Source organism: Ursus americanus, chromosome 2, assembly GCF_024610735.1.
Source record: "Ursus americanus isolate L20-20 chromosome 2, mUrsAme1.1.p, whole genome shotgun sequence".
In the NCBI taxonomy this organism is placed as follows: domain Eukaryota; kingdom Metazoa; phylum Chordata; class Mammalia; order Carnivora; family Ursidae; genus Ursus; species Ursus americanus.
Window position 1 is genome coordinate 68,140,453 of NC_142128.1, and position 17,406 is coordinate 68,157,858.

At 39.5% G+C, this 17,406-nt stretch overlaps 1 protein-coding gene across 8 annotated transcripts in view; it reads right to left on the bottom strand.

Annotated features, from left to right (window-relative positions):
- The window catches only part of PPP1R12B (protein phosphatase 1 regulatory subunit 12B), a 200,995-nt gene that overhangs the window by 81,907 nt on the left and 101,682 nt on the right, over positions 1–17,406 (bottom strand). For all 8 annotated transcript variants that reach the window (XM_045787642.2, XM_045787644.2, XM_045787643.2 and 5 more), the window contains one exon: positions 4,212–4,302. In XM_045787642.2, coding sequence (XP_045643598.1) covers positions 4,212–4,302 — 91 coding nt within the window. The remainder of the gene's footprint in view (positions 1–4,211; positions 4,303–17,406) is intronic.

A 17,406-nucleotide genomic window follows, 5' to 3' on the forward strand; every position in this document is an offset into this window, starting at 1 on the left:
TAAACAAAATACGATCTAATCATACAGTGGAATATCACTCATCCCTAAAAAAAGAATGAAGTACTGACACAGCCTGTAACATGGATGAACCCTGAAGACATTCTGGTAAAGTGGAATAAGCCAGTCACCAAAGGACAAATACTGTATGATTCCACTTGTGTTGTACTTGGATTGATCAAATTCACAGAGAAGAGAGGTAGAATGGTGGTTGCCAGAAGTTGGAGGGGGTGGGAGAGGGAATTATTTGTGAATATATACAGAGTTTCAGTTTGGGAAGATCGAAAATGTTCTGGAGATGGATGGTGGTAATAGTTGCAAAATAATGCGAATGAACTTAATGACACTGAACTGTACACTTAAAAAATGGTTTAAGTGGTAAATTGTGTTATGTATATTTTACCACAATAAACCAAACCAAAACTATAATCAGTCTTGGTCCTTATGGAGGTTACATTCTAAGAGGAGAAAACAGAGAAATAATTACGCAAAAACAAAGTAACAGTTGTCATAGTTACTACAAAGGAAGGACACTTAACCTACTTTGGAAAAGTTAGGGAAGACAGGTACGTTTGTGGCTATTTATAAGGTCCTTTCTGGGGCACCTGGGTGGCTCAGTTGGTTAAACAGCTGCTTTTGGCTCAGGTCATGATCCCTGGGTCCTGAAATCAAGCTCCACATGGGGCTCCTTGCTCAGTGGGGAGCCTGCTTCTCCCTCTGCCTGCTGCTCCCCCTGCTTGTGCTTTCTTTCTCTCCCCCCCCAAATAAGTAAAATCTTAAAAAAAAAAACCCAAAAAACAAAAAACAAAGTCCCTTTCTTCAGTCCTCAGTTTTCCTGCCTGACCTCTGTAGCATTTACAACTGTTACCTTCACCTTTTACCGGGAAACTGACTTTTCATTTACTTCTACGCCGCTCCTATTTCCTGGTTTACCTGGCTGCTCCTTTCAATTGTGCTTCATCAGCTCATCGTCCTCTGCTTCCTTAATGCCAAGTCACAGCTTTCTCTCCCTTCTCCTTGCCAGTGCATCCTGAGTTCATGGTCTTCTTACTCCCAGCTCGGACTACTGTGACAGCTTCCTAACAGGTCTTCTTGTTTCCTGCCTTGACAAACATACTTTTGCCGACCACTCCCATCAATTCTCTGCATGGTGATTTTTGCAATATTATGCAGACTGGGGCGCCTGGGTGGCTCAGTTGGTTAAGTGTCCGACTCTTATTATTGTTATTTTTTTTTAGAGGGAGAGGGTGCAAGAGCGCGACTGAGCCACCCAGGGACTCCATAGTCTCCTACTCTTGATTTCAGCTCAGGTCTTGATCTCAGGGTTGTGAGTTCAAGCCCTGTGCTGGGCTCTACACTGGGCATGGAGCCTACTTAAAAAAATTAATTCATTAAAAACTATATTTTATATACATATATACACATTTATAAATGTATTTACAAATGTTATATATATAAATATTTATATATATACTTTTTATATAAATGCAGATTATATCAGACTCTTCCTTACTTCGATGTCTCCCTTAGGGATTTTTTTTTCCTTTTAAAAATATCTTTTAAATATCTTTTAAAAATATCAACAGGGCGCCTAGGTGGCTCAGTCGGTTCAGCGTCTGACTCTTGATTTTCTCAGGGTTCTGGGATCAAGCCTTCCCTCAGGCTCCGTGCTCAGCGGGGAGTCTGTTTGACATTCTCTCTCTTCCTCTCCACCTGCCCCTTCCTCCACCCTGCACACATGCACGTGCTATCTCTAAAATAAATAAATCTTTATCATAAAACCCACCCCTTTGGGGCGCCTGGGTGGCACAGCGGTTAAGCGTCTGCCTTCGGCTCAGGCATGATCCCGGCATTATGGGATCGAGCCCCATGTCAGGCTCTTCCTCTATGAGCCTGCTTCTTCCTCTCCCACTCCCCCTGCTTGTGTTCCCTCTCTCGCTGGCTGTCTCTATCTCTGTCAAATAAATAAATAAAACCTTAAAAAAAAATAAATAAAACCCACCCCTTTAAAGTACAGGCATACCTCAGAGATAGTGAGGGTCTGGTTCCAGACCACCATGATAAAGTGAGTATCACAATACAGCCAGTCAAAAAATTTTTTAGTTTCCTGGTGCGTATAAAAGTTATGTTTACACTACGCTGTGGTCTATTAAGTGTGCAATAGCATTATGTCCAAAAAAACAATGTACACACCTTAATTAAAAATACTTTATTGCTAAAAAAATGCTAACCACTGTTTGAGCTTTCAGTGGGTCATAGTCTTTTTACTGGCGGAGGGTCCTGCTTTTACGTTAATGGCTGCAGACTGATGAGGGTGGCTGTGGCAATTTCTTACAACACGACAACAACGAAGGAAGTGTGCCGCATTGCTTGACTCTTGTTTTCATGAACAGTTTCTCTGTAGCATGTGATGCTATTCGGCAGCATTTTACCCACAGTAGAACGGTTTTCAAAACTGGAGTTGAGCCTCTCAAACCCTGCCACTGCTTTATCAACTAAGTTCAGATAATATTCTAAGTCCTTTGTTGTCATTTCAACAGTCTTCGCAGTATCTTCACCAGTAGATTCCACCTCAAGAAATAACTTTTTGCTCATCTGTGAGAAGCAACTTCTCACCCGTTCATGTTTGATAATAAGATTTCAGCCATTCAGGCCCATGTTTAGGCTCTGCTGATAAATCTAGTTCCCTTGCTATTTCCACCACAGCTGCAGTGACTTCCCCCACTGAACTTTGCACTTTCAATTTGTTAAAAAAGCAGGATCTGGGGGTGCCTGGGTAGCGCAGTCGTTAAAGCGTCTGCCTTCGGCTCAGGGCGTGATCCCGGCGTGCCGGGATCGAGTCCCACATCAGGCTTCTCCGCTGGGAGCCTGCTTCTTCCTCTCCCACTCCCCCTGCTGTGTTCCCTCTCTCGCTGGCTGTCTCTCTGTCACATAAAATAAATAAAAAATCTTTAAAAAAAAAAAAAAAAAAGGCAGGATCTGTGAAGCGCAATAAAATGAGGTGTGCTTGTATACAATTCAGTGCTTTTAGCATATTCATAGAGTTCTGCAACCGCCAGCACCATCTCATTTCAGAACAGTTCATCACCCCAAAAAGAAACTCCATATCCATCAGCAGTCACTCCCATTCCTCCCTCTCTCCCACCCCTGGCAACCACTAATCTATTTTCTTTTCTTCTTTTTAGAGAGAGCAAGCAAGAGGGAGGTGGGGGAGGACCGGAGGGAGAGGGAGAGAATCTTAAGCAGGCTCCATGCCCAGCACGGAGCCTGATGCATAACTCTGAGATTTTGACCTGAGCCAAAATCAAGAGTTGGACGCTTAACTGACTGAGCCACCCAGGTGCTCCACTAATCTATTTTCTATTTCTCTGGCTTTGCCCATTCTGGATATTTTCGTATAGATAGAATCATGTCTGGTTTCTTTCACTTAACATAACGTCTTCTGAAGGTTTGTGCACACTGCAGCATTAACATGTATCTTTTTATTACCAAATAATATTCTATTGTAGGGATATATAAAATGATGTTTACCTATTCCTTTGTTAGTGGAAATTTTGCTTTTTTCCCCAGTTATGCTATTTATTTGGCCTGCTTGATGGCTCAGCCTATATCCACCACCCCTACACCTGCTGTAGGACAGCTGAGGCGCACCCAGCCACACAGTGCTACACCTTGCTGCTGCGGGGAGCCCAGGACTCGACTCTACAGTGAGCCTGCAAACTCCACGTGAGTATGGTCTACATAGCAAGTGAACTCTGGCCAGAGTTTAGAGAGGACGTTGAATTTGGGATTTGGGCTACTGTGAATGATGCTATTATAAACATCTATGTACAAGTTTTTGTGTGGACATATGTTTTCATTTTTCTTGACTATATACCTAAGAGCAGAATTGCTGGGTCATATGGTAACTGCATATACAGCATTTGAGGAACCGCCAAACTCTTCTCCTTTAGGGATTCTTAATATGTGGCCTCTTAAACACAAATGGAATAATTAGTATTACGAAAGAAAGGAGATAAACCTGAGCCTGGAGAAGTAAAAGTGAGAGTGGGCAGATGTAGCTATAAATTCATCTGATACTATGTAGTATAAGATTTAACACAGGTGAGAACTTTTACAACAGTGGCTGGAATAAGGCACTCATCTTACGATTTTTTAATTGTACCTCCAACAGAGGAAGACAGATAAAATGACATAAAAAAGGTCACACTCACTTGAGTAGACCTTCGAGTCTGCCGAGCTTGTCTGGAGCGTGCTTTCCGTAGAGACTCTGCTTCCTCATCCCGTACAGGAGTCAGATACGACCTGTACAGAAAAGAACGTAATACCAGAAGTAAGACCTTTGCTGCATGTACTTGAGGAATGGCAAGGTACTTCCACATACTGAAGTGATGTCTACACTCTAAGAATGAACTTAGGCAGAACCAATATGATAGACATGCCATCAGTGAAAATTGCATAATTCCAGACATTATTTATAAATGTATTACTGTTCATGCAGAATCATGTCATCGGTAAAATGAGAATTTCATTTCTTCTTTCCATATCCTTATAATTTTAATTTCTTTTCTTGCTTTCATGCTCTGGCTAGAACCTCCAGGACATGTTGAAAAGGGGTGATGACAGCAAGTTTCCATGTTTTGTTCCTGACTTCAGAGACAAAGCATTCAGCATTTTATCACTGTGATGTCTACTGTAAGAGATCTGTAGCCACTGCTTCTCCAGTTCAATCAATTCCTTTCCATTCCAGTAGGAAGCAGTCTAAGAGGGTTTTGTTGCTATTGGTTCCGTTTTTTAAATCATTAGTGTTTGTTGAACTTACCACATGCTTTTCTTCACCATATACTGAGATTATTATAATTTTTCTTCTTTTTTCGTTAATATGGTGAATCGCATTGAATAATTTTTGAATGATAACATTGGATTCTTAGCATAAGCTCAACTTGGCCATGATGTATCATCTTTTTTTTTTTTAAGAAATAATTTTTTATTTTATTTTATTTTTAAAGTAAGCTCTATACCCAACGTGGGGTTTTTGAACTCACAGCCCTGAGATCAAGAGTTGCATGTACTACTGACTAAGCCAGCCAGGCGCCCCTATACAGACTTATATAGATTCAGTGTTATTTAAAGAGTTCTCCATCCATGTTTATTAGAGAAATTGGCCTATAATTTTCCCTTCTTATAATAACCTGTCCAGGTCTGGGAATTAAGATTACACAAGTTGAGAAATGTTTTCTCCTTGTCCCTTTTCTATAAGAATTTGTATAAGATTAAGGTTATTTCCTTCTTAAATAATTAGTAAAGTACACCAATAAAGCCATCTTATTTTAAGTGTTCTTTATGGGAGGGTTTTAAATAAGGGGTTCGATTTCTTTAACTGATTTAGGCCTAGTCAGATTTTGTTTTGATAATATTTGTTTTTCAAAGAATATTTTTATATTTAGTGGCTCGATTGTTCATAATACTCTTGTATATTTTATTTTGTTAATTAATTTATTTATTCTTGTATATTTTGTCATTTTATTTTATTTTATTTATTTATTTTTTAAGATTTTATTTATTTATTTGACAGAGATAGAGACAGCCAGCGAGAGAGGGAACACAAGCAGGGGGAGTGGGAGAGGAAGAAGCAGGCTCCCAGCAGAGGAGCCTGATGTGGGGCTCAATCCCGCAACGCCGGGATCATGCCCTGAGCCGAAGGCAGACGCCCAACCACTGTGCCACCCAGGCGCCCCTATTTTGTCATTTTAATATCTGTAGCAATGATTCTCAATTTTTTGGTCTGAGGGCCCTTTTACATTTTTTAAAAAAGATTTTCTTTATTTATTTGAGAGAGAGAGCAAGCAAGAGCAGGGTGAAGGGCAGAGGGAGAAGCAGACTTCCTGCTGAGCAGGGTGCTGGATGTGGGACTTGATCCTGGACTCCAGGATCATGACCTGAGCAGAAGGCAGACACTTAACCCACCGAGCCACCCAGGGGCCTTCCTTTTATATTTTTAAAAAATTACTGAGGACCCCCCAAAGGGCTTTCATTTATGTATATCTATTAATATTTACCTTAGCAGAAATTAAAACTGAGAAATTTAAAAAATATGCACTAATGCATTTAAAAATAATAGCCCTATTACAAAAAGTTACATCAATAACTTATCTTTTATGAAAAATATTATCTAAAACAAAAGAATTTAGTAAGGGTGTTGTATTACATTTTTATAATTTTCTTTAACACTGGCTTAATAGAAGATGGCCAGATTTTCATAGACGCTTTATTCAATATGCTGTATACTAGTGCTTCAGTTAAAATACATAAAGAATACAGTGTTGGGGTGCCTGGGTGGCTCAGCCGTTAAGTGTCTGCCTTCGGCTCAGGTCATGATCCCAGGGTCCTGGGATCAAGCCCCGCATCGGGCTCCCTGCTCGGCAGGAAGCCTGTTTCTCCCTCTCACACTCCCCCTGCTTGTGTTCCCTCTCTCGCTGTCTCCCTCTGCCAAATAAATAAATAAATAAAATCTTTAAAAAACAACAACAACAAAAAGAATACAGTCTTGCGCAGGCTTGCAGCTGGAAAAGCCAGGAGTATTATAATCACCTTTTTAGATAATTATGGATATTGTTCTTTGATACTATACTAAAACACAAGTGGTAGTTTTTCTTTTTTTCAAGATTTTATTTATTTATTTGAGAGAGAGAGCAAAAGAGAGACAGCAACGAGTGGGATGAGGGGTGAGGGGCAGAAGGAGAAGCAGGCTCTCCACTGAGTGGGGAGCCAGACGCGGGGCTTGATCCTGGGACTCTGGGATCATAACTTGAGCTGAGGGCAGACGCTTAACAGACTGAGCCACCCAGGTGCCCCACGAGTGATAGTTTCTTAAAGGTTAAGAAAGTAGCAAGTAGAATCTGAACCCATGTTAATAGACTCTTCATACTCTGTTACATTGAAACCTATTGGTCTATCTTGCACTTTGAATGGGGCTTCTTACCCACGGATGACTTTGGGTCATCCCACATTGGTCATTTGGAAAACACTGGTGCAGATCTTCCAAATGTTGACACATTGCATTATAGAATAATAATTTTATAAATCACATTCTGTAACATAGGAGGTAAGCTCCTTGACATGGCCTTGGCAATGATTTTTTTTTTTTTTTTGGATTTGACACCAAAAGCAAAGGCAACAAAAGTAAAAATAAATAAGTGGGACTATATCAAACTAAAAAGCTTCTGCACAGCAAAGCAAACCACCATCAAGATGAAAAGGCAACATTTCAAGAATGGAAGAAAATACTGGCAAATCATATATCTGATAAGGGGTTAATATCCCAAATAGATAAAGAACTCATACACAAGAGGGAAAAAAATCTGATCTCACTTATATGTGGAATCTTAAAAAAACACAAACTCATAGATACGGAGAACTGATTTGTGGTTAATGGAGGCAGGGAGTAGAGGGTGGGCAAAGTAGGTGAAGGTGCTCAAAAGGTACAAAATTTCATTTATAAGATTAGTACGTTCTGGGTATATAATGTTCAGTATGGTGACTATAATTAACAATGCTGTATTATATACTTGAAAGTTGCTAAGAGAGTAATTTTAAAAGTTCTTACAATGAGGAAAAAGAGTTGTAATTATGTGTGATGATGGATGTTAACTAAACTTATTGTAGTAATCATTTTGTAATGTATTTACTAAATCACTAAGTTTACACCTAAAACTAATATAATGATATGTCAATTATATCTCAATAAAAAATAATAGAAAAATAAAACAAAAAAATCACATTCTTTAATATCACCTTTGATCTCAGGGCAGTCTTTAAATATTGGGAAGCAGGCAATAATACCAGTCATAATGGCAGATACAAGTTTTCCAAAATTCTAATTTCTGCTTGAAATTTAAAATTTTATAATTTACTTTGTGACAAGCTCACTTTGTTCATTTTTAAGAAAATGTCTGCCAAATACCCAAGTCTAAAGGACCATAGTCTGCTCAGTCGTTCTTTGAAGTAAAAATGGTGTTCCAGGAAAAAGGCAGCTAATTCTTCTTTTTTCTTCCTCTGCATTCCAATTCTACTTATGTTAGACCTTATTGGCCATATTCTACTATTTATTATGCTTTTTCTGTATTTCCCATCCTTTTCTCTCTCTGGGTTTCATTCTGGATATTTTCTTCTTCTTTCCTTTTTAAGTTTTATTTATTTAAGTAATCTCCACACTCAACGTGGGGCTTGAACTCACAACCCTGAGATCGAGAGTTGCACGCTCTTCCAACTGAGCCAGCTGTGTACCTCATTCTAGCTATTTTCTACTGTCCATCTAATTTGTTCACTAATCTTCTCTTCAGCTGGTCTACTATAAACTCACAAGTTGAGTTTCTAATTACAGTTATTTAAATTTTTAGTTCTAGAATTTCCACTTGATTCTTATTAAAACAGATTGCAGCTCTCTGTTGAAATTCTCCATCTTCTGTTTTCTTGAACATATTAACCATAATTAGGTTAAAGTCCATGTTTGATAATATCAGTATCTGGCTCTGTTCTTATTGTTTTGTTTTGTTTTCTTAGTCTTTTGGTAAATCAGGCTTATTTCTTGGTATGTCTGCTAATTTCTGGAAAAAAAAAACCCACCTTTTTTTTTTTACACTTGAATACATGTCTTTATTAGGAAAACTGTAAGTGCATATAATATCTTCTCATTGATATAACTTCAAAGTAGAAATAACTGTTTCTTAAAAGGCATTGTTACTTGTTTAAAAAAAAAGCACGCTGCATACAGGAAACTGCCTTCTTCTAGACCATTTTCACGTTGTAGATGCAATTTATTTATTTTTTTATTTTTTATTTTTAAAGATTTTATTTATTTATTTATTCAACAGAGATAGAGACAGCCAGCAAGAGAGGGAACACAAGCAAGGGGAGTGGGAGAGGAAGAAGCAGGCTCCTAGCGGAGGAGCCTGATGTGGGGCTCGATCCCGTAACGCCGGGATCACGCCCTGAGCCGAACGCAGACGCTTAACCGCTGTGCCACCCAGGCGCCCCTGTAGATGTAATTTAAACAATACAAAATACAGTATTTATCACATTTAGTACTGGACCCAACACTGCTCAGAGACTGAGTGTCCAGCAAGGGTGAGGATAACTGCCAAGCATTTTTAATGAGAGGATTTTCTTCTCCTCTGGCAGTTAGGTTAAGGAAGTGATTCTCAAACTTCCATTTACATCAGCATTTCTTAGGGGACTGTGAAATACAAATTCTTAGGCCCCACCCCCAGAAGTCCTGCTTCATTAGGACTGGAGGAGGGCTTAAGAATTTGCATTTCTAATTAGGTGTCCATGATGCTTCTGATCTGGAGACCATATACTTTGAGAACTACAGGGCCAAGGCAAATGAGAGACTGAGCTGACGGGAAGCTAGCCTTCAGTCTTTGGAAGGGCTGGTCCATTTCTGGTAAGCCCTTACTTCTAGAATATAGCCCTTCAGTGGTCCCAGATGAATGGATGGGATCCCACTTCCTAAACTCCAGTTTTTGTTCCCTCAGCTCCATGAGACTATTGAAAATCCTGCCCAGTTTCTTAGCCCTGTAGCTACGGTTTTATTAATCAGCAAATGCCTCAAGGGGAAAAGCGCAGCCAAATGTTGGGTTCGCCTCTTTATGATTTCCTTCTCTCCAGGATCTTGATCCCTCAAGTTCTTACTTCCTTAACTCTCCAATACCTTCAAAGATACTTTTTAATATTTGTCCAGTTTTCCTAGTTATTCTCAGTGGGAGAGTTTGCCTAAGCCTGAAGCAGAAGTCCCCAACCAAGCTATATTTTAATAGTCATATTTTTTCCCTCAATATGGATAAATTGGAATTCTGATACATTTATCAATCCACTGTAAGTTCCTTCCTTAATGTGTTCCTCTCCTCTGGGTGAACTGAAAAAAGTTAAGTCTCCAAACTTGCAAAGCTCTGGAACTGACGACCATTGAGGACTACTTCCTCAGGAAATTCTGTCTGGGTTACCAACCGGCCTACTCACATGTCCTTTCTACCTGCAAAATATATGGAGCATCACTCTTATACTTAATTCTTGACTGTTAACCTTTTCTGCATACTAGATAGGAGCCGCAGTGGAAGAAAAGAGCTTCAAATGGCTTATCCCACTGCATACTCTAGAGCTTTATTGAATCAGAGAAACAGGTCTGGTAGTAAGATCGATAACATTTTACCTGACTTGAAGTCTTTAAATATTTGAAGTCATACATGTTTTTCATGGAAAAATTAGAAGACAAAAATGTAAAAATAAAAATTAACTAAAATTCCACCACATGAAAATAACCCATTTTCATTCCACTACATTTATGTCTAGGTTATTATCTATGTACATATCTATGTATTTAGAGTATTTTTTTAGTGAATATCATAGATACTATTTTGTTACCTGTGTCAACATATGAGATGTTTATGATTTAAATTGTAAAAAAAAAAAAAATTTAAAGACAAAACCCAGAAAACTCCAGTACTTAAATTTGTAAATATTCTTTTCTTTTTTTTTTAAAGATTTTATTTATTTATTCGACAGAGATAGAGACAGCCAGCGAGAGAGGGAACACAAGCAGGGGGAGTGGGAAAGGAAGAAGCAGGCTCATAGCTGAGGAGCCTGATGTGGGGCTCGATCCCACAACGCCGGGATCACTCCCTGAGCCGAAGGCAGACGCTTAACCGCTGTGCCACCCAGGCGCCCCTAAATTTGTAAATATTCTGAGGAAGGAAGCAACATTTTCATTTACCTAGATGTGGATTCTCAGGTTCACAAAAGTGAGGCGCCTAACTTACGGCTGCCTTGAGGACACACTGAGTTTTCAGTAGACCCCAGGTCCTTGCACTTTCTAAAATCTAGACTAGGTGGTGAACAAACTCTGGTCCTCAGCCAAATCTGGCCTGCCATATTTTTGTAAATGAAGTTTTACCTAACTACAGCAACAGAGTTTAATATTTGCAATGCAGACAAAATCGCCTGCAAAGCCTAAAACATTCATTATCTGGCCCTTTACAGAAAAAGATTTGGCGACTCCTGCACTAGATCAGACCCACACTCAACACACCTTGATCTTTCTGAGAAGCATCTGAGCCATCCATGAAATCTGCGTGCTACACGATTCCTTACTGCTATGCAAAGAAGATGGGTCTATGTTCACAAAATAGTACAACAGAAAGTATAACAGAAGCCATGGCTTTACCTCCATCTCTGGCTTTCTGACGTCCAGATAAAACTAGGCTAACACCCCCAATTCTGTGGCATAGAAAGGAACTCCAATGCCAAAGTCCTTTGATGACCGTATTTGTCTACTATGCTTCCTAGAGGGCAGGAAGCATTTTTCTTTGTATTTGCTATGACTTTGAGGTCACATAATCAGTGGAACTCAAATAATTACAGATAATTAGCATGACCTCACAAAAATAATTGGTTCTCTGCATCTAAAATTCACAGTGCCCCTTTATATACTACAAATGGACTAGTTTTATCTCAAGAAGCTGTGTAAAATACCTAGTAAATCACCAGTGAACCTGAAGAAAGTCACAGTAAATAATAATAGAAGACCTAAAATATCTTCTGACAAGGCCAGTGTAGTGATAAAGTACCCTGGCGTGGGAATCAAATCACCCGGGTTTGAACCCTGTCTGCTCAACTTCCTTGCTAGATGATGATCTTGGATAAAATATTTAAGTACTCTAAACCCAAGTTCCTTATACGATGGAGATACTATTAATAGCTGTGATAGATATTAGCAGGTATAGATAGGGTTCTTGTGAAGATTAAATAAATAAACATACAAAGCGCCTAGAACGCGAGCTGGCACACAGTAAGAACCCAGCACAGGTAGCTGCTGCGGCCACCAGAGCCCCACCACACCGCCAGCCACATTATTTTCATCGCCACAATAAAAGCTCAGCAGTGGTAACTGGAAAAGAAAGGCTGCGTGTACTGTAACAGGCAACCCATCTAATCCAAGAAAAGAGTCCCCCTTAATTATTTTTACCCGAAATGGATAATTCATTTGGAAGAGGCCTTGATTCCCTTGAAAATATGCCCTAGGAAGGTTCAAAGGGCTATCTAAGTAAAATAAAACTACTCTAGAAGAATACAAGAGAAATTTCCATGATCTCCAAGGCAAGAACAAAAGCTGTTTTTCCTAGAATGATGACAGAATAAAATTTTTGTCTGGAATCTACCAATAGGAAATTAAGTTTTTGAAATAGCTTTAAGGAGTCCTGTATTTAAAATCTGTACCGAAGAGAGAGGGTACTTACATGGTTAGCTTCAAACAGGGAAGGACCATGCTTAGTATGTGTTTTTTTATAGCACTCATGACGCCGTGGTCATTAATTATAGAATATCTAAATGGTCTTATAAGACAGCTTGTCATTCCATGGACTATATCCTATGTATAAGGAAACAGAGACAAAGGTACTCCAGAAAGGCCAAAAAGAACTGCTTCGATATCAATCTGGAAGCACACACAGATAGCTGTAGGGGAGGGGGACAACTTAGAGGATTAGCAGACCCATAAACCCGTGGCTGAAGACTAGGACTTCAAGAAGTCATCTGATCTAATTCCTAGACTTCAGCTAGAGATGACGAATTCCTGTTGTAGAGATGAGTTGATATAACCCTAAGGAAACATTAACATACTTGCCTAAGCTCGCACCGTTGTTCAGCCACAGGCCTTAAGGGACTATAACCGTGGTCTCCTGCTCCAGTATAGCTTTTCTTGGATTACACCACTGAAATGAAAACTGTCTTTCACCCAGCACCGTGGATGGTACCCTAATTATGTGGATTTACGGAGGACATTTCTTTTTCCAAATCTAGCAATATCAGGAATTAGTGGACAAAGATGTCTTGCATTAGACTTTTCCTATCTTCCCCTGATGTTTCCTAAAAGTATGCCATAATCAACACTCTATCTTGGGAAAGAATGATTCTTACATTTTCAGAAGCCACCAACACACTCGCTATAAAGCCGTCATGAACAAAGTACAAGTGACAGGTGATATGAGGGACGAAAGTCTCCTTCAGAGGATGTAGCGGACTCTACAGCTGCCAGGAAACTAGCAGGTAGGTTTGAGTTCAAGTTTCCCTTGCTATTTCTAATTGGGTACGGGATGCTAACACTGTGGTACGGCAGAAAGAACACATACTTGGGTTCTAGTTTCAGTTCCACCATTAACTACTTGTTTGACCTTAAGAGAATCACTTAATTTCTTGTTATCTTAGTTTCTTTACTTACAAAATAAAGGGTAAATCTATAGTTTAAAGTTCCCATGCAGCTTTAAACCCTAGTGAATCCATATTTACGCTGATTCTGGACAAACAGTCTCTAAGTCTCCTCACTAAAATGCCTATTCACTGGTTCTGGTCAAATACTAAATTTCCTATATTCTATAGGTCACTTGCTTTAGTATAGTTCAATGGAACTTTGTACGATAATGGGAAAGTTGCATACCTGCACGGTCCAGTACGGTAGTTGCTGGTCACGTGTGACTACTGAGCACCTAAAATGTGCTAGTGTGACAGAGGAAATGAATTCTTAATCTTATTTAATTTGTAGTGAACCTAAATCTAAATAGCTGCTCGTGGCTACTGGCTACCATATTGGAAAGCACAGCTCCAGAAGTCCTGAGGATCTAATGAGGAGACATTACCACCAAGCTCTTTCCTTCAACCGGAAAAAAACCAGATTCAGCTCATGTAACATCAGCCTAACAGAATGCAGTTTGTCAGCCAGCTAAGTTTAAAACCAATTGATTTTATTTCCAAAGATTAAGTTCCCATTTTTCTTCTGTACCTCTCAGAGGCATTACCACATTAATTTTGCGTTTCTACATGTGGCGCTTTTAAGTCCTATAATGTAGTGCTGGGGCTCCTCTCTTTTAAGATATTTATAGATACAGCAAATAGGAACAAGCTCGCAGATACAGCACACCTCAGAGCTACTTTTTTCCTAATGGCAGCATTTATTCTCTGCTAACCCCACACGCCTTACCCCGTACCACCGGACTTTCCCTCTGCCCCCTTTACAAAGAGAGCGCCAAGAAAACAGACTGTTACCTCCTCGTGCAGGCCTGCATAGCAGAATGAAGGTCAAAAGATGTGTGGAGACGAGGAGCAAGAAAGGTAAGTGGCTGCTGGGCAAGACTGCAGTCTCAGCACCCGGTCTCCCTTGGAAACTAGAACAGGCTTGCACTTCCACGGCTTTCCAGCAAGCCAGAGGCGAAGCTTGCAATTTGCTAAGAACCTGCTACTAAGAAGGAGGAGGAGAAGGAAGGGGAGGAGAAAAGGCGAGGAAGGCAAAATCTTGGGGCTCAGCAGAGCCAATGCTGCTAATAGTGCCCAAAATACCATTCCATTAGATGCATATTTTATACACTGTACCAAACCAATCGATACTACTTCTCATTTCATAGTGAGGGGAGGGGGAGGAACTCTCCGTGTGAAAGAAGACACAGCAAGGAAGACGCCGTATTCTTATTCTGTTTTATTTATTCGGTTTTATTTCATCTGCCCTTGGGCTATCCTAGTTGCTGCATCTATCCAGTGAGCTGTAAATACTGCCTCACTTGAGGCTCAGGCCCAGCCAACTGGTAAAGGCCAACAATGGTAAAGAGAGACAAGAAAGAACACACGACAGACAAATGCAGGGAAAGTTCCAGATCTGGCAAGTGGGTTAAAGTTAAATACAGGGAGACTGTAAGTACTGCTCAGTCTGATAAGCTACCTACAGATCAGAAAGACTTCCAGATATGATATGTGTCACATATCAGGATATGATCTGATTTCATAGTTTAGGGACAACTGTATTCAAGTGCTCATTTGACATATACTCCTCTCTAATTCAACACTGAGATCAGAGCAAAAGTTTAAGCAAGGAATCAAAGCTACATCTCCACTACGCAGAATAATTATTTAAAAAGGAAGGAGGATTTCCTTCAGCTAAACGAAGCATTTCCTGAATCCCCAAACCAGTAGTTCTCAACAGAGAACTATTTTGTCCCCGGGGGCAACGAACAAAGAATTACCTGGCCCCAAACATCAATACTGCCAAATTTGCAAACTTTCTTTGTAAAGGGCCAGACAGCACATCTTCCAGGCTCTGTAAGGCTACAGAACACCCCCACTGTAGTGCCAAAGCAGTCATGGACGATACAGAAACGAAGGGGCAAGGCTGTGTGCCCACTGCTTGCTGTGCTTCAGGGGCAGAGCTGAACAGGTGCAACAGAGACCATGTGGCCCATAAAGCCCGAAACATTTACTATCTGGCCCTTTCCAGAAAAAGTCTGCTGATCCCTGCTCTACCCTCATAAGTTATATAGCACCAAATGACAGCTTAGAGAACCCCTTTTGCTTTACAAACACCCTGAGTCTGGTGTTTCTGTGACCTATCTTTGATAAATACTATATTGCCTCGAATTCTTGTACCTCTGAACATTTGTTCCATTAAAAACACTCCAGCTTCAAGTGCCAAAGCCACTTTCACAAATGACAACGTTTTACTTATTTAGGTCACTCTACAGTGAGTTCATTGGTCAGAACAGGTGTTAGGGATGCCAAGAATGGCAGATTCAGGCACCAAAAGCACAAGTGCAGCTTTATTTCCGTACCCACAGGCTGTACCAACTGGACTTGGCCAACTGTCTCGAACATTTATCACTAACTACAAAATAGACCAGGTCAAATGCAGGACCACCACTTAATTTTTTTTTTAGAAGAAAATTCAAAAAGTCAACACACAAAATATTCATGGAAATAATCCAAATATGAAACAGGGGGAACATTCATATGACAGAGTCTATACTGACATTAGTAGACAAACTACAAACTACTACAGATACATAACGTGTAAAATATTAGTATTTCGAACATGTGAAGAACTTACACCAATTTCAAAAAGGACCAAAACCCCCAGAGAAGATAATAACAAAGCATATAATCAGGGAATTCACAAAACAGGAAACCCAAAAAGCCTATAAACATAAAAGAAAGTGTTCAGTTTCACTTAATGATCACGAAATGCAAATTAAAAGAAGGAGAAACCACTTCATCTTCCTTAGCTTCTCAAAAGCAAAAACCACTGACATTATCAAGCATAACATCAGTTGTAAAGATGTAGAAATTCTCATACATTGCTGGTGAGAGTGTAAACAGGAGAGCAATCTGGCATCTTAAGTAAAGAGGTACTCTTTAGATCCAGAAATTCCATTTGAAAATAAATACCCTTGAGAAACTGTTACACATTTAGGTAAGGAAACATGAACAAGAATGTACACAGCAACACAGCAGAATAATTAGTATCAGCAAAAGAGACAGAGAGAGAAAACTGTGGTATATCTACACAATGGACTAAAATGAACATTCAAAATGAACAAAAGAATGCTAAGTAGAAATGGAAGGTTTGAGAATGATCTGTGCAGAATGATAAAATTTATATAAAGAAAAAAACACGTAAAAGTAGTAATATGTGTACATATAAACAGAATATTAACTAATAAAACTTTGCAAATGATACACACCAAATTCAGTATAGTGACTACCTCTAGCTAGGGAGGGAGTCAAGGCGATGAGACTGAGACATACATAGGGGTTTCAACTATGTTTTTAACATTTTATTTAAAAAATATTGAAACTAATATAGCCAAGCCTTAATTGAGCCAGAAAATTGATATGCTGGGCATTTGTAGTATTTAATAATAACATTTTAATAAGAAAAACTACAGTATAATCTCAAAATCAACACAACATATAAAGATGTTAGCAGGGATATTGCTCAATGGTAAGATTATGGATAAACAGTTTATTTACTACTTAAAATATGCACACTGGGGAAAATTTTATAAGATTTAAAACCTTTAAAGATTTTATTTATTTATTTGAGAGCCAGTGTGCATGCGTCAAGTGGGGGCAAGGGCAGAGGGAGAGGGAGAGGGAGAAGCAGACTCTGTGCTGAGTGCAGAGTCCAGCTCGGGGGCTCCATCTCACCACCCTGAGATCCTGACCTGAGCTGAAATCAAGAGTCAGACACTTAACCGACTGAGCCACCTGGGCGCCCCAAACTTTAAAAACTGATCACTAATACTCAAAGGACTGTTTCAAAGAATAAGATGTCGTTATATTCCACACTTATAAAAATCCTTTATTATTATATTTGGCAGTGACATAGAAAGGACAGGTACTTTCTAGGATATACTAAAGTAATATAACTATTTCAGGGAAAAAAATGCCCTTTGATCAGTCTTAGGACAGAGAACGAGTGAGAGTTTAGGTTTAAGAAGGTAGAAAAAGGGGCTCTAACTCATTAAGTAGGGAATTAGGAACAGGCCTATGTCAGCACCAGGTGGGTTCTAAGTACTAAGGTCAGTGGACTCATGG